General features: G+C 42.9%; 1 protein-coding gene across 11 annotated transcripts in view; it reads right to left on the bottom strand.

Moving 5' to 3' along the window:
- fbrsl1 (fibrosin-like 1) overlaps nt 1-24,656 on the bottom strand; it is a 1,000,035-nt gene extending 975,379 nt beyond the window's left edge. For 3 of the 11 annotated variants that reach the window (XM_059994619.1, XM_059994621.1, XM_059994623.1), the window contains exon 1: nt 24,000-24,655. In XM_059994619.1, the coding sequence (XP_059850602.1) occupies nt 24,000-24,302 (303 nt within the window). In that variant the 5' untranslated portion in view covers nt 24,303-24,655. Of the gene's footprint in view, nt 1-23,999 lie in introns of all 11 variants that reach the window. The other 8 variants (XM_059994620.1, XM_059994624.1, XM_059994625.1 and 5 more) reach the window with 5 other exon arrangements.
- Nucleotides 24,657-27,891: the final 3,235 nt, after the last annotated feature.

Genomic DNA, 27,891 nt, shown 5'->3' with positions numbered 1-27,891 from the left:
ACTCCTGTAGGCCTTTGACCGTGTTGGGCCAGAGTGGCGGATCGAGTCTACCTTGGTGAGCAGAGGTGTTGCCCCGTCTTTGGTAATCCTGTGGCCCAGGAAGTCGACGGTATCGAGACCGAACTGGCATTTGACTGGGTTGATCGTGAGGCCGAAATCATTCAGGCAGGAGTAAAGCTGGCGGAGGTGGGACAGATGCTCCTGGCGACTACTGCTGGCTATGAGGATGTCGTCCAAATAGATGTACGCAAAGTCCAGGTCATGTCCCACCGCATCCATTAGCCGCTGTGCGGCATTCTTCAGGCCAAACGGCATTCGGAGGAACTTGAACAGGGTGATGAGTGCTGTTTTGGGGATGTCTTCAGGGTGCACCAGGATTTGATGGTATCCCCGGACAAGGTCTACTTTGGAAAATATTCTTGCCCCATGCAGGTTTGCTGCAAAGTCCTGTATGTGAGGCACGGGGTAACGGTCTGGAGTTGTAGCCTCGTTCAGTCTGTGATAGTCACCACATGGTCTCTAACCCCCAGCTGCTTTGGGCACCATGTGCGGGGGGGGGGGGGGGGGGGGGGGGGAGGCTCATGGGCTGTCGGACCTCTGTACAAACCCCAATTCCTCCATCCTCTTGAACTCCTCCTTCGCTAGGCGGAGCTTTACCAGGGGGAACCTTTGTGCGCAGGCGTGGAGGGGTGGTCCCTGGGTCGGAATGTGTTGCTGTACCCCGTGTCTGGGCATGGCTGCCATGAACTGCGGTGCCAGAATCGATGGAAAGTCCGCCAGGATTCTAGTGAGTTCATTGTCCGACAGCGTGATGGAGTCCAGGTGTGGGGCCGGCAACTTGCCTTCACCCAGGGAGAACGTCTGGAAAGTCTCGGCATGTACCAGTCTTTTCCCTTGCCAGTCAACCAGCAGGCTGTGAGCTCGCAAGAAGTCCGCCCCCAGGAGTGGTTGGGCCATCGCGACCAGTGTGAAGTCCCACATGAAACAGCTGGCGCCGAACTGCAGCTGCACTGTGCGGGTGCCGTAGGTCCGTATCGTGCTGCCATTTGCAGCCCTCAGGGTGGGTCCTGGCTTCCTGTTGCAAGTGTCGTACCCCGTCAGGGGCAAGACGCTGATTTCCGCTCCGGTATCGACCAAGAAGTGGCATCCCGACTGTTTGTCCCAGACATACAAGAGGCTGTCCTGGTGGCCAGCTGCCATAGTCATTAGCGGCAGCTGGCCCTGGCCCTTGCAGGGCTGGTGACAACAGCGAGCTTTTGTGCCCCACCGCTGGTGGTAGAAACACTACTGTTCACTGTCCTCCTCACTTCTGCCTCTGTGTTGTGTGCACCCCCCACCGGGCCTGGTCTGGTCCGCTGTTGGGCGCGTGGCCTGGTAATCTGACCGACGGACGCCACGCTCTCCCTCTTGGCTTTCCACAGCACATCTGCCCGGGCCGCCACCGTCCGGGGGTTGCTGAAATCTGCGTCGGCCAGCAGCAGATGTATGTCCTCGGGCAGTTGCTCTAGGAACACCTGCTCAAACATGAGGCAGGGCTTGTGTCCATCAGCCAAGGCCAGCATCTCATTCATCAATGCTGACGGCAGTCAGTCTCCCAAACCGCCGTGAGAGGCCAAAGGTCCCAATGAGCAGCGCTTTGAATGCTTCATATTTGCCTTCTTCCGGGAGCGACTGTATGAAATCCGCAACCTGGGCGGCCATCTCCTGGTCAAGGGCACTCACCACGTGGCAGTAACTTGTGGAATCAGAGGATATCTGCCAAATCTGGAACTGCTAAACCACAAGTGTGGTCGCAACATCCAGAAAGTCGGCAGTTTTAGCGAAACTGTGTGAACAGATGAAGAGTCTGTTATCTTTGGTCCAAATCCCACTTGGACCATCAGGGTCACCAATGTAGCGATGTGCTACACACAGCGCTGAAATAACGACACGCAGTCGTTAAGTCGTTTCGAGACTAGTTTTTTCAAACTTCACGGCGCTGACATTTAATCCCTAGCGCCCGCCCTCTCCAGTCGGAAATGACGTCAGAGCTGCATTACCAAAGTTTCCCCCCGCACACTGGCTATTTGAGAGCCGGTTCACCTGTGCAGAAAGTGGGTCGCCACAGTATTCCTATTACAGGAATAAAGCTAACTTAAGTCTACAGTGAATTACTACTCAAAGTGAAATGATAATATGATCTGACTGATACATTTTGAATAGATAGTGATATTAACCATGAACTTTTAGTAACACTGCAATTACAAATTTCTGTGAAATTGTGTTGCTATAACAATTAAAAAACTTTAAATGACTGCGCTTAGCAATAGTCATAGAAGAGTACAGCACAGAAACAGGCCTCTAAACCCACCTAGTCTGTACTGAACCATTTAAACTGCCTACTCCCATTAGCCTGCACTGGGACCATAGCCCTCCATACTACCATTCATGTGCCTATCCAAATTTCTTTTAAACACTGAAATAAAGTTTGCATGCAGCACTTGCGTTGGCAGCTTGTTCCACACACTCACAACCCCAGAGTGAAGAAGTTTCCCCTCATTCTCCCCTTACTTTTCAACAAGATTCAGTCCTACCCAATCTATACCCCTCATAGTCTTCAATTACCCAATAAGAATTTAATGCTCGTTGCTTGTTATGGTTTATAAGAAAAGTCAAATATGTATAGATAAGAATTCTTTCACCTTCTCATCTGGATAGTTTAGTCACTTATAAAACATGCCTTAGGAACCTCTTTAAAAGGGTCAATCACTGAAACTTTCATCTTGGATTGGAGCCCAACGGTAATTGCGACTGCATGCCTAATGCAACTTTTAAACTATAAACATGTGGACAAAAAGTTTCTCCAGAATCTGTACAGACTGAATTAAGAGAGAGAACTGATCTAATGAAGGTATATAGCGCGAGATAATATTTGTTAGGCTAGATCAGGGGTTCCCAATCTTTATGCCATGGATCCAAGGGGTCTGTGGACCCCAGGTTGGGAACTCCTGGAATAGATACAGCCACTTCCTCCAAAGTAAGAGGCCATAATAATAGAATCAGAGTTAAATAATCTAGTAGAGAATTCAGGTCAGCTCTTCCTCCACCATTGGAAATTAAAATCTGGATTTTTTTTTTAAAGTGCAAGCTCTGGGCCAATTACTTTTTTTAAAAAAGCAAATTAATAGTTTAAGAGAATGGGATAAGGGACACAGAAAACAGGCTTAACCATTTGAGATAGAGCAAACACAGACGAGACTACTGATTTATTTCCTTGCTGTTAAATCAACGTTGCAAGATACTGTGTTGATTTTATGCAAGATGCCAATGATAGCAAGTTTCTTCCTCCCTTCAAGCCACTCATTATTAAGTACACTCTGTGCTTAACAGGCTGGCACAAGCTTACCGCTCCTATCTGGGTGCCATACCAACAATCAGACAACTAACAACTGCAAGATTTAGAAACTTCCATTTACACAATTTTAAAGATCTGCTAAATGGCACTGGGGTTTACACTGTAACATGATTTTAAGCAAATCAAAACCATTAAATTCCAGTTGCCCAAAATTTCAGAACCAAATAAAAAGGAGACAGTATTGCAATTTGCCAAAATGTGAAAACACATCTGCGTGTGTATCAACACTACACGAAAAAGAATCTTTTTTTTGAGTATATATTTAGAGTGAATTTTATTGTGCATCTCCGATTTTTGGGGAGCAAGTTATGGATTCTGCAAGGCCGAATTTCTAATAGCCAGTTGGTTATAAAGGAGGGGGTGGCTGCACTACTTGAAAGTCACAAGTATTTGGATAATGTTTGCACTAACAGCTACACTATAAAGTTAACAATTCACCTCACTGTCCAACACAGACCTTGTCAGCTACTTTCAATTTCTTTGGGAATGGGAACTACCAACAACTGCACACTGAGGATGTCACCTTGACTGGTGATGAAGTCTTCAAGCTAATTCCCAAGCTCAGCGAACACCACGTGCTAGGGAAATTATTGAAGACAATGAAACCACTTTTTAGTTGGTGTCTCTAGAGATGCGGCTTGTTAGCCCCTCACTCACAGCCAACAGACTCAGTGGTGAGAAAACAATCTTTCTCTAGGGTCAATATAACTTGAGTCCTGCCAAACCCAGGAAGTGGGGATGCCAATCTGAATACCGACCAGAATACTGATCTGATGAATACTGTGTAACTTACTGCTCACATGCAATCATCCAGCAGCAATAAATAACAGACCATACACTGCATACAATATTAAAGTAAAGACAAAGTCTACAGATAGATTACACAATTCTCCCAATTCCACCATCCTGGTTGGATAACTTAACATTTCTAAGCATCCCCCATCCTTAACTATGACCCAAACACTACCAGCAGAACTGCTTCTGCAGAAAACCATTACATGAAATACCCTACAACATGAGAAGTAAAATCTTTACCAGGTCGTTACACAAGGATTTGAAGTTAGCTTAGCACAGAGCAGTGGCAAAGGAGCATTATTCTAACTAGAGGTCTGATCTGTGGTTTAAGTGCTGATACCTCATTTGGATGTAGAAGTAGGTTGGCTGATTCGCAAATCTGCAAACATGAAAATTGGCAGAAATGTGGATCAGGTGGAAGGTTGTCAAGCGATTCAGCAGACTATACAGGCAGATGAAGTTTAACCTAGCCAAGTTCAACATTCAAAATCTTGGGGTGCAAGTCCACAGCTCCCTGAAATTGGCAACAAGTAGCTTGGGTGTAAAGAAAGTGTATTGCATCAGTGTTGAGTATAAAGTAAAAGTAGCTGTACAAAACTTTGGTTAAGCCTCATCTGGAGTAATGCTTCCAGTTATGGTCACCACAATACAGGAAGTTTTTGGAGGCTTTGACAGGATGCAAAAGAGACTCACTAGAAAGCCTGGATTAATTACAATGACATTGGACAAATTTAGATTGATTTCTCCAGAGAAGAGACGAAGGACAACCCAATCGAAGTATAAAGGCAAGGCATATAGATAGGGTAGGTAGTCAGACTTTTTCTCCAGGAGACAAATGTCATACAGTGGAGAAAATGGCTTTAAAAAGATGAGATGGGCAAGATTTAAAAGGAGATTTACAAGGAAAGTGTTTTATTTAAGAATAATAGTAAAAGTTGCCTGAAATGCATGGTCAGCAGATAAAACAGTAACAGTGTCATTAGACAAGACACATGGGAAGGCAGGAAAAGGAGAGATTATAGACCATATGCAGGCAGATATGATTAGCTTGGATTGACATTTTGATCAGCTGCTGTAATTAAAGGGCGAGTTGCTGTGCTGCACTGTTTTATGCTGTAAATAAATCAACAAAACTTTCCCTCACAATACACATTTCTTGACACATGCATAGATATCACAACTGCCCTTAACATAAAGCCAAATTGCAATATACACAAAAAGTTGGAGGAACTCAGTAGGTCAGGCAGTTTCTATGGAAAACATTTGAGATCAAAACCTTTCTTTAGGACTGGGAAGAAAGAGGGAAAGATGCCAGAATAAAAATATTCTAGGAAATGACACTAGCACTACCCCATAAATACATAACAGAATTTAATCTTAAAATCATTGAAAATTCAGAAACCAAAAATTACAGGCAGATTTTTATCTAACACTAAATTCACTTTGAAAAGAGTTAAGGCACAAACAGTAAAAGCTGTGCCAAATTGATTGTCTGAAGATCTTTCTTCACTTATATTAGAATAGGCTCAATCGAGGGAAAACAATACTATTGAGTATTCACTTGAGAAATGTTTAGATAGGAACAATTTTGGATATAGAATCATAGGCTAAAGAAACAGAAATATGCAGCTATAATAATTTTATTGATTGGAGGTGGTTAAAAATGTGATCATTATAAAAGTTTCACTCTGCTAGATGACAATGCAAAGCAGTCAGTAATTGAACTGGTCATTACCAGGGGAACAGAATAATATGACAAGCCTGATAGCAACCATTACAGAGTCAAAGTTATTTAGCAAGATCAAAAATCACAAGCAACTGAAAGAGTCCTTTTAAACTGTCTGCCCGTAGAAACATCAATTTCATGTTTGCTTCATCATGACGTGCAAGCCATACCTCAACTGATGGGTTTACAGTTCAGCCCATCAGTTGAGGACAGACATTAAACAAGAGCATCCTCGCAGCAATGTTGTGCTCATCTCCAACAAGAGTTCCTTGGGAGTGGAATTTTCAAAAGTAATGAGAAGCTGTTTAACCTGCAGCAACTACACTTTAGGAAGAAAAGTCAATGAAGCCTCCAGTATATATTTAGCAGTAAAGCTCTCAACCTTCATTGGCTTATTCACCGAACTATACAGAGAACAGGCCAAGCACTCACACTTACAAAAGAAAACAGATCTATTATCAACATGTCCCTGTTGAATACTGAATTCTGACCATATAATACTCATGCTCTAACACTGGCAAACATGAAGCACTTGGGAACCACCATTCGGTAAAGGCAGACATTAATCTTCTATTCAATAAGGGAAAAGGTGTTTCAAGATCATGGGTGAGGCACAAAGCTCTTGATCTCCCAGGCAATTCTTATCCCTGCCCTCTTACATGCTCTAGATAGCTGAAATACCCACTTCAGGCAACCTGGTCCTGGAAAGATTCCATGAATACTGTTCTCCTCGGGCATCTCCCTCCTTCATTTGTAGGAAGAGTCTACAGTTCCTACCCCAGCCTCAGCCTTAGAACCCATAAAATGACGTGTCTCACTCTGAGTTTTAAGAATAAATTGGATAGATACATGGATGGGAGAGGTCTGGAGTGTCATGGACTGGGTGCAGGTCAATGGGACTAGCGGAATAAAGTTTCGGCACAAACTAGAAGGGCTGAATAGCCTGTTTTCTGTGCTGTAGCGTTCTGTGGATCTAAACTCACATAATCCTGAGGGCCAGTACCTTTTTTACATATTAATGATCAACAGGTAAATATTAATCTGTAAGGAAAAATCGTACCCATAATTACTCAAAAATTATTTGTACAAAGAATCCCAAAGTTAACATATATTAAAACATCAACACAAACAAGGCACATTACATGGGTTTAAAGGACACAAGATAAATGCAGGAAAATATTCACCTCTATCACTGTCTGACCTTCTGCACATTTCCTGCAGCACTGCATTTGACAGCCTTCACATTCCTTTGCGTCAGTTTTTCATTAATCTGTTAATCAGGTAAACTCTTTAATAGCTTAAACTTCAGCCTCACTTTCTGAACTATTCTGTCCTATCCATCCCTCCCCCAATTTAAAACTAGCAGGTACTTGAACAAGAAAGTTAGAAAGGAATACAGCCCTAATGCAGGAAAATATCCCACAATATCAGTGTGGATAGGCATCACAATCAGCATCGTTCAAAGTTCAAAGCAAATGTTATTATCCCAGTACATGTATCGCCATATACAACCCCAAAATTCATTTTCCTCTAAGCATACATAAATCTATAGGACAGTGACTCTCAAACATCAACCAGAGTGCAGAAGACAACAAACCGCAAATGCAAATAAATAGCAAGAGCATTGAGATTTATTGAGAAATTATTGAGATAAGGAGTCCTTAAAGTGAGATCATTGGTTGTGGAACATTTCGATGGATGAACATGTGTAGTTATCCCCTTTTAATCAAGAGCCTGAAGGTTGTGGGGTAGTAACTGTACTTGTACACTTGCATCTTCTACCTGATGGAAGTAGCGAGAAAAGAGCATGGCCTGGGTGGTAGATATTTTTGATGAAGGATACTGCTTTCCTACAACAGCATTTCATGTACATGCGCTCAATGCTTGGGAGAGCTTTACCCCAGATGTACTGGGCTAAATCCACTACCTTTAAGTAGGATTTTCCATTCAAAGGCATTGGTGTTTCCATACCATGATGCAGCCAGTCAATATACTCTACTACACAACTACAGAGTTGGGCTGCAAGGCCAGTTTCACAATAAACCTCTGACTGTGACATGTTTTTCATCTTTCCCTGTTCTAACAAAAGATCTAGAAACTGAAACTTTAACCTGTTTCTCTTCCCACAAGTGGTAACTACTTGCTGGATACTTCCAATATTGTTTTAAGCATGACTTCTTTATAGTATAAACTTCAATATCCACTTCAATACAGCAAGTTTTGCTAGCATATCTACATTGAAGAAAACAGGTTGTAATGGAATTTTATTTTATAAAAACAAGTATTAGATGTTTTTGATTAGCCAGAGAAGTATTTTATTGCCTCAAATGACATTTTAATATCCAAAAATGTATTAGTATTTAAAACAAGCAGAGAGATTCTAAAGGGATAATCCACTGATAGACTACAATCCAGTGGAGAGCACTTCTTAAACCAGAAATGAGAAAATTGCTAGATGGAATGTATGGAAACATTTCATATTCTAAATGGTCTTTCAATTAAAATTCTTTCATTGCCTCTCCACAAAAATATTTTATAGAAAAAATAGCAGGCATCACTCTTTCAGGATCCCATGAAAGTTAACTGCTCAAAACCCAGTAAAAATGTCAATAAAAACCTAATTCCACTAATGCCAAATGATCTATAGGGAGCAAAGCACACTCCAGCCAAAACTCCATGTATTAATTCCGAAGGTTGTTTTAATCCAGACCCTACTTGGCATTCTGACAATAAAGAAGCCATGCTCAAAACAAAGGAACTGCTAATGCTAATTAAAACAGTAGCTTCCTACACTTCCAACAATTGCGTGATCATTTTTGCTGGCTTACAGATTTGTGAAAGGCATAATTTTTGCAGTTTAAATAATTTAATGTTCAGAAGAAATTTGATTATAATTTTGTATTTGGTTTCCAAGAGATTCTAAAGTTACTTAAGTTACCTAACTGAATTAGTAATGGATATAATTGTCCCTAAAGATATGAAAGAAAAATTACAAGCTCGATTTAATTCCAAACATAGATTCAATTTTGCTATACTTCAAACACTTAAGTTATTGCCTTTAGACAAACAGATTAGAATGCCCACATATTGACCTCGAATTGAAAATTCTGGAAGAGAACAAGACCAATCGCTTCTCATACATAATTAAGGTCAAAAAGGACCAAGTACATAAAGGGTCTTTTTAAAGCATCCAAACTCTGCATCAAGTCAACAAATAATAACTTCTACAGATGTACCATGGAGAACATTCTAACTGGCTGCAACACTGTCTGGTATTGAGAGGCGGGGGAGGGGCAGCTACTGCACAGGATTGAAGTAAGCTGCTGAGAGTTGTAAACTTACACAGCTCTATTATGGGCACAAGCCTCCATAGAATCTAGGATATCCTCAAGGAGCGATGCCATAAAAAGGTGCCAACCATTAAGGACTCACACCACCTAGGAAATGCCTTGTTTGCATTGCTACCATCAGGAAGGAGATACAAAAACAGTTTCTTTGCTTCTGCCATCCAATTTCTGAATGGACATTGAACACATGAACACTACTTTTTTTTAAATTTCTATTTATACACCACTTATCTAATATAACTATTTAATACATGGTGTATGGGGTGTCTAGGGAGGGGTAGCACCTCTGGTGGGGAGGCCTGCCGTGCCCTTTTCAAGGCAGCTCGTCCACCTTTGGTCCCACCTGGCGCTCAGCTCTCACCTGTGGCTCCAAGTAGCTGTAACATACGCAGCAGCCACACCCCAGTAAACCGTCTCGGCAGACAGGCCAAACCAGGTGAGGGTAGCCGACAGGTCTCCGACTCTCGGTGAGACAGGGGATCTGTCTATCCCAGCGTGTGAAGTCTGGCCCTGACAGATTGAGCGGAGGAGACCGATTAATGGTCCAACGGTCAAGAAGGCAGGCCCAGCAGGCATTGTGGAGTGCTAAGAGCACAACAAGACACTTAGACGTCATGGTCATCCACTGCAGCAGGACAGGTCTCCAGCAGTTGTCCGTGCCACTGGATCAAGGTCGCTTCTGCCGAGAGTGGGATTGCCCCTGTGCAATGGCTGTTCCACTTAGAACTCCATCATGCCAGGTTTCTGTTGTGCGATTCATCTCAGTCCAGACTCAACTCATAGACTAGGACTGCAGAGCCACCTCAGTGTCCACAGATGAACTGCACAACAGTGTCTTCTTTGAATCCAAAGGACCACCACACGCAAATACTTACTGTAATTCCTTTCTTTCTCTATTATGTATTGCATTGTACTGCTGCATACATACTGCTGCATACTGTACTGCTGTATCGGACATTTATGATTTGAGCCCAACATGTCCCAAGATTAAAATTTTCAAGACTATACAGATGGCCCTCCTTATCTGCGAGAGATTGGTTCCAGGACCCCTCACAGATACCAAAAAAACACACCCCTTATTCAACCTGTCTCAATGTAGTGGACCTTAGGACCCAGCAGAACCCCAGATGTTATTTAACCTGTCTCAGTGCATTGGACATTAAGACCCGATGGTGGAGCTCTGAATCCACAGCGCTTCTGTTCATGAAAATAATCACGATCACGATTGAAAATAAAGTGGAAATAATAAAGTTATTGGAAAGAGGTGAAATGCCATCGGTCATTGTAAAAGCATTAGGCTACGTAGGTCAATGATTGGAACAATTTTAAAGGATAAAGTGAGAAAGGCCCTGCCCCGATGAAAGCTACAATTATTACTAAGCAATGCAGTGGTTTAGTTATTGGGTTTTGGGGTTTTGAGTTTTTGATCCTCCACGTCAACCAGGCACGGATGGAGAGCACACTCGAAAGCGGTCTGTCACTGGCTTGCACTCGGGAACTACCGCTCCCGAGCCTGGTGCTGAAACATATGTTCTTAAGTGTTTTATATGCACAGAAAAATAAAATATATACTATATACTAAGACAAACGTTTGACTGACGCTAAATAATACCGGATGTACCTGTTCCAACTTACTTAGTAAGAGAACTTCCAATTTTTTTCAATCCCGATCCATAATAACCCATGCACATCCTCCCATATACTCTCGATTACTTATAATACCTAATACAATGTAAATACTATGTAAAATAGTTGTTATACTGCATTGTTTAGGGAATAATGACAAGAAAAAAGTCTGTACATGCTCGAACAACAAGTGCTGGAAGAGCACTACCGGATTTTCTCGATTCACAGTTGGTTGAATTCACGGATGCAGAACTCACAGATAAGGAGGGCCGACTGTACAGGTTTATTAACATGGCAACATGTTTAAAAAAAACAGAAGAGCTTTTACTACCAATATGTTTAAAATAGCATAGTGAAATATCCTAATGGAATGCTTAAATGAATACTTGTTTCTTTTACCTAGTGAGCACCTGCAATAACTCTGAAAAATATCACCAATCAGCTTACCAGACATACCTAGTTTGAAAAGTTAGATTAACTAGCTTTAATTTGGCATGTTTCACAATAAAAACTATTATAGATGCAATGAAATGCTTCTGAAGGGAAGTCACAAATGTAATAATAGGAAACTTGACAGCTAATCTGAGCACAGTAAGCTTCCATAGTAGTACTGTGATAACTGACCAGATACTATGTTTTACAGCTGTTGGATGGAGGACAAACAGTGACAACACAAGAGGTAAGTTTCCTGTTTACAAAGGAGCAGGGCCTTTTTTCTCCCAAATGCAGTGGATTCTGGTTAATTGGGCCATTGGTTAATCAGGGCAGTTGTTCACTTAGAACAAAACCCTAAATTGAGAAAATACCTCAGATTCCTTCCATTCATTTGAGACACTCTGTTGGTCAACTGGGACAGAAGACTCTTGCCAAACAGTTTCTAACTAGTGTCAGTCATGTGCACTTGCTGGGCTGTTACACAACACCGTGCTTCAAATGAACAGTTTTAAAATAGTAAACACGAGGAAATCTGCAGAAGCTGGAAATTCAAACAACAACACACACAAAATGCTGGTGGAACACAGCAGGCCAGGCAGCATCTATAAGGAGAAGCACTGTCTACGTTTTGAGATGAGACAAGAGTTCTGATGAAGGGTCTCAGCCCGAAATGTCGACAGTGCTTCTTACAGCAAGCCTGGCCTGCTGTGTTCCACTGGCATTTTGTGTGTGTAGTTTTAAAATAGTGCCAGTTTATGTCTATGCAGTCAAAAAGCAGTGAGCTTTGTCACTGATCGCTGGTGAGAAATAAGCAGCAAGACAATTCGGAACTGTTTTGCTTACTGCAGTTTCAAGTATTCAGGCTTGCATATCCCTGAAACGGCCAGGAGTGAAAATGAAACAATTTTACTACTTTCAACAAGTTAGAAATTACAAATGCATTACAAAGGCATCATCTTGAATGTTACTATGAAAAGATTTGGAGGATGCAATTGTCAAAAGCATTGTATGAAGGAAGTCCATTATCTGCACTAAGTGTTTGCGTATACTGAACAAATTCCTCTGTCGATAACTACATGGAACGAACAACAGTTTTATAGCACTGCATAGGTATTTGTAATGTTATGTTTCATTTAAATATATAATTTTTTACTCAATTAAAAAGGTAGTTTGTCGTTATTTCCATGAAACTTCAGCCAATTGGGAAAGCTGCTTAAATGGGCCAAAATGTACTGATCCCGATGTGTCCCAAAATAACCAGAATCTATATAAACAAATCCAAACAGCTACTTGGATTGCTGACCTGTCACCCAAGAAACAACACTTTCAACAGTGCATACCCTTTGTGTTGCACTGAGACTACAATTAGATTACACACAACTTCAAGAGAACTTGGACCCAAAAAAAAACAAACTCAGGAAGTAATGCTATCAACTGTACCATAACAACATACTTGTAGGAAAAGACTTGAAAATAAGATTCCAAGTACAGCATATAACCCTGAAATTAGTCTTTCCCATAATATAACCAGGAAACAAAGAATTGTGGAACCAACCCATTCAAAGAAATACATCAAACAACCCACTTCCTCATTTTCTATGTGCAAAAAAAAATCAGTATTTCAAAATTTAGAACATTCAAAACAGGCATGGGATAAATGAGCTGAGAGACATTATTACCTAAAGTGCTGGTTAGGATAATGGGAGTGAAATGCCAACCTCCCCCATTTGAAGATACTGAAAAATACAACTGGGAAAATTGGTCAAATTCTAAAAATTCTGCAGATTCCAAGAACAGCTCTCACAAATCAGAAAGTAGCAAATGTAATGCAACTCAAAAAAAATTTTTTGAAGTGTGTATGGGGGGTGGGTTTACATTAGGGGAGTGGGGGTGGGGGAAGAAAGAATTGCCAGTCAGCCCAACACTAGTTGGTTGGGAAATTGGTAGTTATTCTTTAAAACAGTCAGATCACATCTCAGCTTACTTCCATGCTAGTTCTGTGGGTTAGGAGTCAACAATGAAACGAGTGCAGAAACAAAACAAACTTCTCCAAATGGGCCGGGAATCCAAGTGGAATGGCAGGCAAGTAGCTTGCAAGGCGGTACCTGCCTTCTAGTATTTATGCTGGGCTTGTGCACTCCTGAAACCCAAATTCAAGGTTCTCAATGCCATCTAAAGTGTTGTTTCACCACAGAACACTCAAGGCTGGGAATTCACGTAAGCCAAATATATTATGACACAGAACAGTACAACATAGGAACAAGCCCTTTGCCCCACAATGTTGCGCTAAACTAATTAAATTTAGTCATCATATATAGTACCCAACTAAACCAACTCCTTCTGCCTCTGAATGGCCAAATCTTTACATTTCCTGCATATTCATGCTGCATTTTCCCCCATCATCATGTGGCAAGTCATATAACTTGTCCATGACCGTGATTGTTCTTCACAATTCTTTTGTCTGCAGAAGTGGTTTGCCATTGCCTTCTTCCAGGCAGTGTCTTTACAAGATGGGTGACCCCAGTCATTAGCAGAGATTGTCTACCTGGCATCAGTGGTCACATAACCAGGACTTGTGATATACACTGGATGCTGATACAACCATCCATCACCTGTACCCATGGCTTCACATGACCCAGATTGGGTGGACCTGAGGAGCTGCTACACCTTACCCAAAGGAGATCTGTAGACCAGAGGGAAAGAGCACCTTGCGTCTCCTTTAGTAGAGACACATCTCCAGTACACTGTCCAAAAAACACTTTTGTTTCCCCTATATAGATACTGCATGACTTGCTGAGTTCTGCCAGCATTCTGTGTTGTTTAAGAACACTTGAAATCTTATCTTTTATCATCTCAAATCCTGGTCTATTAAAGAGCATGAAATAGAGGGTCAGTTTCTAGAATTTGGTATCATACTTGTGAATGACCTTAATGCTGGGGAATACTAGCCAGAGGGGAAAAATGCTTACGTTGGAATAACAAGGAACGAATAAACTTGGGGGATTTTGCAGAATCAGCATGTTAATACATCTCCAGTGCCTTTATATGACTGTTATGGTCATCCATATCTTAGAAACACTTATAATAGAGCACTGTCTAGTAAATCATGAGCTTGTGCAAACTTTAAAGGCCGTAATCTTTAAACAATGCCCCCCACCCTCCACAAATCAGATAAGGCCCGTGCTGGACCATAAAGAAAATGATGCATTTTCTTATCTTTGTCTGCCTTCACAGAGCTGGCTCCAAATGTTTTTGGAATTGGTCTATCCTTTCAAACCGTCTTTCTTTGAACTTTAGTGGTCAAATGTCAGAGGTGGACTGTAGGGCCAATTAGTAGAGGGCCCTTGTAGTTTCAAAATCTATTAGACATCTTTTGTATCCTTTAATAAACAAGTTGATGGCTTGGAGCTCATTTCCAAGCTTAAGGCAACCTCTAAGAAACTCAGTCATAGAAGGAACAACAAATCAAACATGAGAAAGTCTGCAGATGCTGGAAATCCAAAGCAACACACACATAGGTCAAGCAACATCTATGGACGTTTCAGACAGAGACCCTTCCTCAAGACTACAGCGGGGAAGACACCAGAATAAAAAGGAGAGGTGGAGGGGAAGGAGGATAGTTCAAAGGTAATGGGTGAAGCCAGCTGGGTAAGAAAGGTAAAGAGCTAGAGAGGAAGGAATCCTGGAGAGGATGAAGAGAGTGGATCATAGGAGGAAAGGAAAGAGGAGAGAACCCAGGGGGAGGTGTGGACAGGTGGGAAGAGGTAAGGGAGACATAGTGGGGAATAGGGAGTGAGGGATCTGGTTTTAAAGTGCAGGCATCTTTGGTTGAATATTAATTCTATATATTAGATCATTCCAGCAAGCAGCTGCTTGAAATAAGGTTACATCAACTCTTCAAGTGCCTATGTGTACAAAATCTAGTTTGCAATTCAGTGCTCAGCTCTTCAGCTCCTTGAAGTTTACCCTAATCACCTTTGTTCTGACAGACAACAGGGGAAAGAAAGGAAATTCTGTGGCCACAAGAGTCTAGATGGTGTGTTGCTTCCCTGGTGCCAAGGTTTAGATGACTCAGAGCAGCTGCAGAACATTCTCAGAGGAGGGGGATCAAGCAGCCAGAAGTCACTGTACACATTGGCACAAATGACAAAGTAGAAAAAGGGATGAGGTCCTGCGGAGTTAATATGGGGAGTTAGGGAAGTTAAAATTGCAGACCTCAAGGGTAATAATCTTTGGATCACTTCCAATGCTACAGGCTAAGAGGATATGGCAAAAGAAAAAGTGGCTGAAAAAAACGTTGCAAATGGCTGATTCAGATTTTTAGACCAGAGATGGTCTATAGAATAGAGATAGCTGCACCAGAACTGAAGATGGACCAATATCCTGATGGGAGGTTTGCTGTTACCATCAGGGAAGGTTTAAACTAAATTGCCAAGTGGTGGGATACTAAGCAGCAGGACGGCAAATAGAGGCTGTAAAGTGATACAAGTCAGTGACAGCAAACTGAAAAGACAAGACAGGCAGGAGCACAGCAGGAAGCAAGAGTACAGGATTAAACTACATTTATTTTAATGCAAGAGGTCTGACAGGTAAAGCAAATGAAATAGCACATGGGACTGTAATATTACAGCCATTAGGGAAACACAGCTAAAGGAGAATCAGCACTGGCAGCTTAATGTTCCAGAGTACAGATACTTCAGGCGAGATGGAGATGAAGAAAAGGGAAGGGGTCGGTGCGTTTTTGTTCAAGGGGTCATAGCAGTGGTCAAATGAAATTAGTGAAGGATCATCCAGTGACGCTTTCTGGGTGGAGAAGAGAAATAAGGGGATGGTCACATAAATGGGTTGACACAAATAGTCAACAGAAATTAGAGAAATAAGTCTGCAGAGTGATTGTGCAAGAGGAATAGGAATTTTAACTTTCCTATCATAGAGTAAGACAGCCATTTCCTCAGGCAATACACAGAGGGCCTAAGGAGCAACCTATAGCTTAATCTACTATTTCCACCTGCAGAGACTGAGGCAGCAGTGAGGCGAACATTTAGGGACACTTATTTTTAAATAGTCTTAGAAGGGGTCAGAACAGTGCACTGGCCAAATTTTTACAGTGGCCATAGTAGCACAGTAATTAGCACAACTCTTTGCAGCACCAGAAATCACGGGGTTCAATTCCTGCCACTGTCTGTAAGGAGTTGTACAATCACCCCTTGCGCACATTAGCTTCCTCCTACATTCCAAAGATGTAACATTAGGGTTACTGAGTTGTAGGCACCAGAAGTGTGGCAACACTTGCAGGCTGCCCTGACACAATCCTTGGACTGTGTTGGAAACGATACTTTTCACTGCTTCAATATACATGTGACAAAAAGAAAAGCTACTCTTGCTGCATTATTATTAAGCAGGAACTTGTAATAATTGATTAGAATCAGATGCTTGCTGGCAAAGGGACTTCTGACAAGTGGAAGGTTTAAAAGTGAGATAACAAGAGCTCAACATTTCTATCTTCTCGTTAGTGATGTGGAAGGCTAGCAGGAACAGGGAAACTTGGATGACAAGACATATTCAGGTCCTGGCCAGAAATAAGGAAGTGGCATTGCATTAGGCAGCTGGGATTAAGTGAATCCCTGGAGACAGAGGATACAACAGTACACCCAAGGAGGAAATCAGGAGGGCAAAAATCTTCCCTGACAAAGATTTCATATTATAATAACTGGATTATAATCTTATAACAGAAAACAGTAACTAGAGAGAACAGAGCCCCGAAAGGACCAAGTGGGTCTGTGTCTGGAGCCACAGGAGATGGACAAAGTCCTCAAAGAAGCACATCACATTCTACAAGACAGTCGGCTTCTAGCCTGTTCTAGTAGATAGTATTTGTGGCTGCTCTAGTTTCTTTCCTGACCAAGGGTGATCCACAAAATATGAACATTTGGGAGGACTTGACAATTGCAAGTACCAGTTGTTGAGGAAGGCCATAACCTGGCACTGACAATACAACCATTGTTGGTAGAATCTCAGGTGGTGACAAGAGGGCGTACAGGAGTGAGATATGCCAACTAGTGGAATGGTGCTGCAGCAACAACTTGGCACTCAATGTCAGTAAGATGAAAGAGCCAATTGTGGACTTCAGGAAGGGTAAGACAAAGAAATACATACCAATCCTCAGAGGGATCAGGAGTGGAAAGAGTAAGCATTTTCAAGTTCCTGGGTGTCAAGATCTGAGGATCTAACCTGATCCCAATATATCGATGTAGTTATAAAGAAGGCAAGACAGCAGCTATACTTTATTAGGAGTTTGAAGAGATTTGGCATGTCAACAAATACACTCAAAAACTTCTATAGTTGCTCCATGGAAAGCATTCTGACAGGCTGCATCACTGTTTGGTACAAAGGGGCTACTGCACAGTTTTGAAAGCTGCTGAAGGTTGTAAATCTAGTCAACTCCATCTTGGGCACTAGCCTACAAAGTACCCAAGGCATATTTAGGGAGCGGTGTCTCAGAAAGGCAGAGTCCATTATTAAGGACCTTCAGCACCCAGGGCATACTCTTTTCTCACTGTTACCATCAGGTAGGAGATGCACAAGCCTGAAGGCACACACTCAGCTATTCAGGAACAGCTTCCTCCCCTCTGCCATCGATTCCTAAATGGACATTGAAACTTTGGACACTACCTCACCTTTTTTTTAAAAATATACAGTATTTTTGTTTTTGCACATTTTTAAAAAATCTATTCAATATATGTAACTGATTTACTTGTTTATTATTTTTTTCTCTCTCTCTCCCTCCCTGCTAGATTATGTATTGCATTGAACTGCTGCTGCTAAGTTAACACATTTCACTTCACATGCCGGTGATAATAAACCTGATTTTGATTCTGTGGCTTAGCAATACATGCATGAGTGTCATCCATTTCAAACAGATAATGCCATTCAGGGACAAACATTTGCCGAGGAGTTATGACAGACATCATCAGCAAGTACCCCTAGTTCCAGTATTATAACAGAAGGAAGGCAATTAATGAATATCTGAAGAATGTTGGGCCAGAACTCTTCCAAGGAACTCCTCCAATTATGCCCTGGACATGATTAAACTCTAACAACCACAACCATCTTCCTTTGTGCAAGGTATATTTCCAACTCCAACTATGAAGTAGATTTTCCTTGATCAGAATCAGGTTCACTATCACCTGCATATGTTGTGAAATTTGTTAACTTTGCAGCAGCAGTACAATGCAATAAATACTAATACAGAGAAATAACTGAATTCAAGTTGTGTATTATATATTATAATTTATATATATATCATCAAATAGTTAAAACAAATAGCACAAAAACAGAAATAAAAAAGTAGAGAGGTAATGTTCATTGGTCCATTCAGAAATTGGAGGAGAGGGGAAGCTGCTGTTCCTGAATCACTCTCTCACTTCACTTTCGACAGAGCCCCCAATACTACATTCAATCAATTGTTGTCTTGACGTCAAGAAGTTACTTGTGCCTCACTGCAAATACATGTTTGGATCAAGTTTGCAATGAGGACTCGAGCAGAATGGGCCTGACAAATTTCAAACAGGCTCTAATGAGCTATTAGTGCTGCTTACCAGCAATGACCATAGCTTCCATCACTTTGCTACGGGTTGGGAGTAATCAACCATATTGGATTCATCCTTTCTTTTTGTAAACAAGACAAACCTGGGCAATTTTCCACATGCTCCATTAGATGCCAATGTGGTAACTATTCTGGAACAGCTCACTGGAGGCACAGCCAGACCTGTAACACAGACCTTCAGTACTGCAGCTGGGATGTTGCCTTTGCAAACAGTGCTCACAGGTATTTCCTGGCATCATCCAGAGTAGATCAAATTAGCTGTGGACTGGGTTCTGTGATGGTGGAGATCTTTGGGAGGGTGGGTAGGGGAGAACGAAGAGGTGGTCCTTTTCAGATTCATGGAGTTGTATAAAATAAAAATAGTCATTCTGGTCAAAAATGATCATTTTTAGATTAGGAGGCTGTGACTTGTGCATCTTCATAGCAGGGATTCATATCCCTTTTTATGCAATGGACCCCTACTATTATGCCATGGACCCCAGGTTGGAAAACCCTGCTGATTTGCAATATTCACAAGAGATGGAAGACATTTTTATTGCACAAATTGGTGAGTACAAGATACCTTGCTGCAAATATATCATGCTACAGATGAGAGTACGTCTCAAATATTGAGTCACCAACACCTCTGGTATGAGGGGATTGTCATCCCAAGCCCACTACCCACACCACTAAAGACAAACTAAACACCCAATAGTCTTGTAGCTTAGAAGTTCTTGAGAGGCAAATAGGATCAGATGCCTGGATGAGGTACCTAGCAGCAGAGAACCAGCGTCAAAATAATGAATTGCCCATTCATTACAGAAATAAAGTGTGTAACTCAGAACATTGCGAATCTAAGGAATTTTCTATCCAAGAATGCAGAAGTGATTGTATATATTCCAGAAAAAAATATGGATTGGCTTCTAGAAATCAAGTGCATCAAGAAATACAGGATTGTACAAGGAAGTGTTACTGAAACAAAATCAGAGCAGGGACAGAGACCAAAGAGCTGACTGCTGCTTCTGATGTTATATTAAAGTGTATTACCACCCAAATACAAGTAATGATCTGACTAAACAAACTGCAGTACCACACAAACCAAGATTAAAATGGAGCTAAATCAATAAACAAACACTTAGCCCAAGTCAAACACACAATCAAAAACTGTAAAAGTTCTACTTCCAGTTAGAACATGCTGAATGAGAACCCAATGGTCAAATATCAACTTGCAGAAAATCGTCGACATTTTGGAATATGAAGGGACTGCTTGTGAGAGATCTTTCTTCTAAAAAGGACATATTAGATGGAATAACCACATGCTGCCCACTTTAAACCAATGCACTTTCACAGCTTCAGCTCATATGAGGAAAACTGTATCAAAATGTATTTAAATCTACAGCAATTGTCTGCAAAATGTAATTACATCCTGCTCATCAACTTCAATTCAAAATCGACACCTGTTCTTTAAGTTAATACTGTAAGCACCAATTCTAAATTCTAATCTAGCTGTGAAGAAAATTCTACAAACTATTGCCAAAATGTTTTGCATAATTAAAAATGTAAAACTGCAGTGGAACTCTATGCAGCCCAATAAGACCCAAAATCCATCTTCAACTATAATTTACTCCAGGTTTAGATTTTGACAGTACACAGAAATAGTAACAGCGAAAAATAATTATTACAAAACAATCAATGATTGTTAGTTTTACATGATTGTTATCATGCATGTAGGTCATATAAATGCAATGAACAGTTTCATAACCTTTTACGTTGACAAGTTTAAATCTAGCCAAAGTTTATCCATGCCACTTGAGAGAAAAATTAACGAACAGTGCACAAAAAGACAGAAGTTCAAAACCATCATCCAAAAGGTGATGGAATGTAAAACCATCTCCCAAAAGCTGCAACTTGGTCAATCAAGAATTTTATTTATAGAGATACAGTGCAGAATAGCCCCTTACAGCCCTTCAAGCCACACTGTCCAGCAACCTCTCCCATTTAACTCTAGCCTAATCAGAGGACAATTTACAATAACCAGAATGTCTTTGAACTGTGGGAGGAAACCAGATCACCCAAAGGAAACATACGCAGTGACAGTGAGAACTCCTTATAGGTAGCAATGGGAAATGAACACCAGTCGCCAATACTGTAAAGTGATGTACTGCATCAAGGATGAAATCTTTTATCCAGCCAGGACATATTATCAAATAGCCAAAAAGCTAAAAGGCCGTAGTCCCTATCATGGTACAATGGTATAACTTCAGCAGAAATTGACAATGTGACAAAGTACAATCAGATTAGATTTTTTAAAACTTTTGTAATGAACAAGAAAGTACTACCAAGCCAAAGTGAAAACCAAATTAACAAATGAAACACTACAATAACTGTCATCAGGGAATGTACAGTGGAAAATCCCCTGAAAGTATGGAACTTTTCTTACATATTCTGTATCTACTCAGCAATTCCTGCAAAGAGCAAGTAGGATTGCCAGATCATACAATATGCAACACTTGCAAAACAGTTACCAGAACACTTTTCTGCTACGCAATGCATCTCAAAACAATGTCCCATAGAGGCGTCATTTGCTCTACATCCCTCACTGCTAAATAAAAGCAGATTTTAAAACAATGATAACACCATATAGATTAGATAGAATTCTAAGCAGTGTTTGCAAATTGCCCTCCCAAAGATAATCAGTAAACTTGGAACTGTCAGCAGTGGCAATCTGGAAACATGAAAACGTACCCTGCCCCCCAAGCTAGTCAAATTGGGCAGCATTCAGGCAGCACAGTAGCGTAGTTAGCTTTATGGTGCAGGCAACCAGGGTTCAATTCCCACCAAAGCCTGTGCAGAGTTTGTACGTTCTCCCTGTGACCACGAGCGCTTCCTCCCACAATACAAAGACTTAGGTTGGTAGGCTAATTGGTCATTGTAAATTGTTCCATAATTCGGCTTGGATTAAATGGGGGGGGGGGGGGGAGATTACTGTGTGGACTGAATCAAAGTGCAGAAAGGGCCTATTCTGTACTGTAAATCTCAATGAATAAAAAATATAAAAGTATCTTACATAATTCTTGATCACTTTATTTAGTGTTTTAGTCACCTCCTAGACATCTTCAAATAAATACTGAGTAAAAGCTGAAACCCATGAATTACTTATGAAAGATAACACATAAACAGCAGAGCCAGTACCAATGAACTGCAACTTTAAAGGCATCCCATAACAGCAAAGAAACTATTTTGGCACTTACCCTAAATTTCTTTCAACCAAACAAAGCACGTACTCATAATCTGTCGTGAAGCATTATATGAAAAAAGTACCCAATTAAATATTTCAGTCATAGTTTTAGTTCAGAAATTACCATGGGTGGTGATGTTTAAACATTCTAACTATCACCCGGGATTGACATTTGCTCCACTGAATCAGTAAGTGAAAAAAATCACTATTTTTGTAATGCTACCAAATACCAGAAAAAACAAATGAAGACAACTTTATACAGAACACTTCATAGAAAATCTGTTTTGACTTTTTTTCCATCTTATACAAATACGTACTTTTTAAAACACATTTCTGTGCTGTGACCCTCAAAACTTAATACTGCTATACCAGTGTATTCTCAACTCCGACAAAGAATGAAAACTGATCATACAGCAATACCACTTCATCTGAAGTATTTAACTGACTGAATTCATTCTACTTCACAATAACACTAGAAACACATTAAACACTTGCAGTTTTTTAAAGAAAATATGAAAGACTAATAATGTAGATAACATTTTGCAAATACATTTATAAATAACCTTCCAAATTGAGTTTAATAAATAAAAATCTGCAGACAACCATGGCTTATATCCAGGACACTGACAATGAAGCATCTTTTTCAGACCTTGACAAAGAATGCCAAATCCAAGCTTATAAAACATTTTCAGCAATCTTGAACATTTCAACCCATGACTTCAAAAGCACTTGCAAAATTACTCCACGTGTTTAAACTGAGGAATCCAAAATTTCTCCAATATTAAAATGATTTCTACCAACAACCAGTAATAAGTCCTTACAGTTGTCAAAGTTTAGGACAATTTGGGACAAAGTTATATTTCATGCACACACAGTAGCCTCAGAAGTTTGAAAGGGTGAGGGAACCGAATGCGGAGAAAAATTAAATGAATTTTTAAAATACATGTAGAAAATTATTTAGAGTCAAAGCTGCCTGCAAACTTTTTCTTTGTTGGGAGTGGGGAAAATGGAGAAAATGTGGTGGGAAGATGAATGTTATTTGACAACTAAGGAGCATTACCATTTAAAACTTACAGCTCCTCAAATCCCACCATTACTTGAAATAAAACATCAAGCAGCACAAAATGTACCAACAAGTATATCCAAAATCACACTGAATAACTTACATTACAGTATGCCCCAACAAGGACAGAAAAAAAATATTGTAATTGAAATCAGAAAGATATCACAGAATCATACTTTCCCAAGCGAACATACTAGATCCAAAATTCTATTGCATCATTGCTTCACACAAACAAATGTCAGTTTCTGCTGTCCCTAAAAATTAACACTTCCCTACTGTTAGGACAATTCGTCATACAAGTTAACAATTTAAGCATTAGTTTGATGGGGGGGGGGAGAGTAAGGAGGGAATTAATAGTGTTAAGCTGTTATGTCAACATTTTCACCGTCTCATTTTGCACCCAGCCAATTCAACATCAACTTGGAACTCAAAAGTCAGCGAAAGAGAAATCAAGTAAGGCGAAGAGATGTCTCAGAGGCTTTAAAATCGGTAGCAGCTTGACCCAATCGTTTTGCAAACAGTGCAGAATTTTTATTTTGGAAGGGTGGGGTGGAAAAAGAAATACAAGGATAGCAACAAGGTGACAATAAGGCTCACTGAGAGCTTTCAGACAGGGAATAAACTGGCAGTGGCCGGACTGTCAATAGCAAGGGGTATGGATATGACTGGTATGTAAGGAAGAGGGAGAGTAGAGAGCAGCTTCGGTGGTGCAACCGAGGAGGGAGGTGGGTGGGGGGGGGGGAGACACGGCTGCCTTTTCTCACACTCACCCCCAACCCCTCCTTCTTACCTCCAGAGCCTCCAGGGTGGTGAAGCTGGCGATGGCAAAGCCGTCGATGATGTCCTCCTCCTGAGAGCTGGATGCCCTCCTTTTGCGGCGGGGTGGCCGGCAGCAGCGGGAGGAAGGGGGGGCCGCGCTGGCGGGCGCCTGTCCAGGGCTCGGCTTCTCGTCCCGCTCCGAGCCCGACGAAGGAGTGTGGGGCCGGCCGCCTCCTCCACCTCGGCGACTCGCTGCCTCCCTCCTCCTCGCCCGGTCCCGGTGAGAGCGCGACCGCCGGCTCTGCTTCAGCCCGCTGCATCGCGGGCCCTCCATATTCCTCCCTCCCCCTCAGAAAGAAAATTACCTCAGGGAAAAAAGGGAGGAGGGGGGGAATTAAAATGTATAATCACACCACCACCCCCCGTCTCTTCCTTCTTCCTTTCCCTCACGAAACCAAACAATGCAGGCCCGCGGCCAGCATGGAGACAGCCAGGGGGGCAAGTGGCTCGGGTTAAAAAACTTTGCTTTTTGCTGCAATGGAAATCCTCGAGTCAGCGGTCCGGGACGACTGTGTGTGTGTGTTTTTTTCTCTCTACACCATTCAGGACTTGCCAGCTTTAAGGCTTTTACAGCCCCCAAGCACTTGCGCACTTCGACCCAGTGACGCCGCGCAGGCGCCGTGCCGCCTGCTCCGGGCTTTTTTTCTCTCGCTTTCCACCCCCTTCACTATTTTCCTCTGCCTCCCCTGTGCGCCTGCGCGCTCCCTTTTCCCCGCCCCCTTCCCTCCTCCGTCCACCCCCCCCAACCACCCAGCCGTGAGCGTCATCGACTGTTCTGGCTCGAGCGCGGCGCGATGCGATGCGCGAGAGTGTGGGGGGGGGGGGAAGGGAGGGGGTCCGGTAGGGATGGGGGGGGGAAAGGGAGGGGGTCCGGTAGGGATGGGGGGGGGAAAGGGAGGGGGTCCGGTAGGGATGGGGGGGGGAAAGGGAGGGGGTCCGGTAGGGATGGGGGGGGATTCCAGAGGGGGGCTGGCCCAGTGGGATTGAGGGGGGAAAGGGAGGGGGTCCGGTAGGGATGGGGGGGATTCCAGAGGGGGGCTGGCCCAGTGGGAATGAGGTGGGAAAGGGAGGGGGTCCGGTAGGGATGGGGGGGATTCCAGAGGGGGGTGTGGTTTAGTGGGAATGAGGGGGGAAAGAGAGGGGGTCCGGTAGGGATGGGGGGGATTCCAGAGGGGGGTGTGGTTTAGTGGGAATGAGGGGGGAAAGAGAGGGGGTCCGGTAGGGATGGGGGGGGTCCAGAGGGGGGCTGGCCCAGTGGGATTGAGGGGGGAAAGGGAGGGGGTCCGGTAGGGATGGGGGGGATTCCAGAGGGGGGTGTGGTTTAGTGGGAATGAGGGGGGGAAGGGAGGGGGTCTGGTAGGGATGGGGGGGGATTCCAGAGGGGGGGGTGTGGTTTAGTGGGAATGAGGGGGGAAAGGGAGGGGGTCCGGTAGGGATGGGGGGGGGGATTCCAGAGGGGGGTGTGGTTTAGTGGGAATGAGGGGGGCTGGCCCAGTGGGATTGAGGTGGGAAAGGGAGGGGGTCCGGTAGGGATGGGGGGGATTCCAGAGGGGGGTGTGGTTTAGTGGGAATGAGGGGGGCTGGCCCAGTGGGATTGAGGTGGGGGGGGGCTCCTCGTCCAGTGGAATTGAAGAAGGGTGTGTGGGGGTTCCAGTGGGATTAGTTTGCTAACCAAGGGAAGTGCAGTGGTGGTTAACACAAAAACTGCAGATGCTGGGGTCAAAGCAACTCGCTGGAGGAACTCAGCAGGTCGGGCAGCATCTGGGGAAATGAAGAGTCAAGGTTTCGGGCTGAGACCCTTCATCAGGACCGAAGAGGGAGAGGGCAGGGTCCCAAAAAAAGAAGGTGGGGAGGGTGGGAAGGAGAAGGCTGGTAGGTACCAGGTGAAAAACCAGTAAGGGGAAAGATCAAGAGGTGGGGCAGGGGAAGCAGGGAAGGGATAGGCAGGAAAGGTGATGGAGGAATGTAAGAGAAAAGCACTGTGGGAAAGAGGTAGAACCATGTGGGAGGTGATAGGCAGCTAGAGGAGGAGGCAGAGGGAAACTGGGATGGGGGAGGGCATTACCAGAAGTTGGAGAATTCAATGTTCATGCCAAGGGGCTGGAGACTAACCCAGACGGTATATGAGGTGTTGCTCCTCCAACCAAGTTTGGCATCATGGCAGTAGAGTCCAGTGGGGTTGGTGGTCACCAAAAGAGGGTCCACAGGATTGGGGTAGGAACCAAGGAGGGTCCAGTGGTTTTGGTGTGGTGACCAGCTACAGACTGGAGAAGATATGGTATTGGTGGTCAGCAGTTCTGAGCATGTTTTAGCAGGTGTGCCGAAGTTCTTCAGAGTCTGGTGTGGGATGTGAGGAGTTTGAATAAGGTCTGATGTGGGTAGTGAAGTTATTGAGGCTCTGGTGGAGTGGTGAGGTGATTGAGAGTGGGTAGTGAGGATATCAAGGGGTTTAGTGTGGATGTGAGGTTATTGAGGGGGTTCTATGGGGAGTGAGGCTTCTGTTTTGAAAAACGAGGTTCTGGTGGGGATGGGGAGGTTATTGAAGAGGGTTTTGAGGAATTTTCAAACAACTATAGAGGATCTCTGATGAAGGACCAAGAGGGATCCAACAGAGGAGATTGAGGAGGATTATCAGAAATAGTGAGGGTTTTTGAGGAGGGTGTGCAGGGATGGTGATGGGATTGAGGAGGGTCTGGAAGGGCTGATGAGGGGATTAATGAGGATTTGGTGGGGCTGATGAGAGGACCAAGGAGAGTCTGGCAGGGGTATTGAGGGAACTGAAGAATTTGAGTGGGTGTAAATCAGGGAACCAAAGAGGGTCAGGTGGGGATGGTAAGACGTTCAAGAAGGGTTTGACAGGTTTAGGGACAGGAAATTATGACGTACATTGAGGGAACGAAGGAGGAACTGTGTGGTCAGGGGGAGGTGGATGATTCAGTGAACATTACACTTCAGAATTGTAAATAGTTTGACATGAAGTTAAATCCACAGGATATGTGCGTAGTTATTAAAACTGAGGGGCTAACACCTGTTTCTCAGGAACCTCCTGTAAACACTGAATATTTCCTAATCTCGCTAAATATTAATAGCATCAACAGGCTTAAGTGCCACTCATTAAAGTGACAATCATTTATTTTCTTTTCAATATGTTTTGATCCCCATCACTTGTAACAATAAACACAGCTCTGTAGGCTTAAATGAGTCGACTACCCTGCTGATCGTAAATGTCAGTCTCCACTTCTTCACCAATGCTGACAGCTCAATGCAAAAATCTTTCAGAAAGGAGACTTGTACAGGAACAGAGCTGCATTTTGGAGGGCTTGAGAAAGCAAGGACTACCAAGCCCTAGTTTACCTTACTAAATAATTTATGGTTAGGGTTGATGTACACTGTCACCTGCCCTGTCAGTTCAAACCAAAGATGTCTTGGTCAGAATGCATTCACACCATGTGTCCAATATATGGCCAGCAGGTCATGACTGATCAAAAAAACCTTACTAACTCAGCTTTGGACTACAGGGAGACACAGGTCAACCACTCTCCATTGCAAATCAATGGCCCTGCTGTGGAGAACAGCACTGTGTCCTTGGTGTACACACAACAGATGATCTAACGTACACCCACAACACCCCACTAGTCAAGAAGGCACAGCAGTGTCTACGCTTTCTGAGGAGACTGAGGCATGCAAGTCTTCCCACCCCCATTCGAACAACTTTCTACAGGAGCACCATCGAGAGGGTCCTGTCTGACTGCATCATTGTATGATACGGAAGCTGCGAGACATCAGACTGCTGGACCCTACAGAGGACGGTAAAAACCACTGAGGGGATCACTGGGGTCTCCCTCCCCACTATTGTTGACATT

This window comes from Hypanus sabinus, chromosome 18 (genome assembly GCF_030144855.1).
Source record: "Hypanus sabinus isolate sHypSab1 chromosome 18, sHypSab1.hap1, whole genome shotgun sequence".
NCBI classification, from domain to species: Eukaryota; Metazoa; Chordata; class Chondrichthyes; order Myliobatiformes; family Dasyatidae; genus Hypanus; species Hypanus sabinus.
The sequence above is the reverse complement of the archived record's forward strand: the minus strand, read 5'-3'. Positions and strand labels throughout refer to the sequence as shown.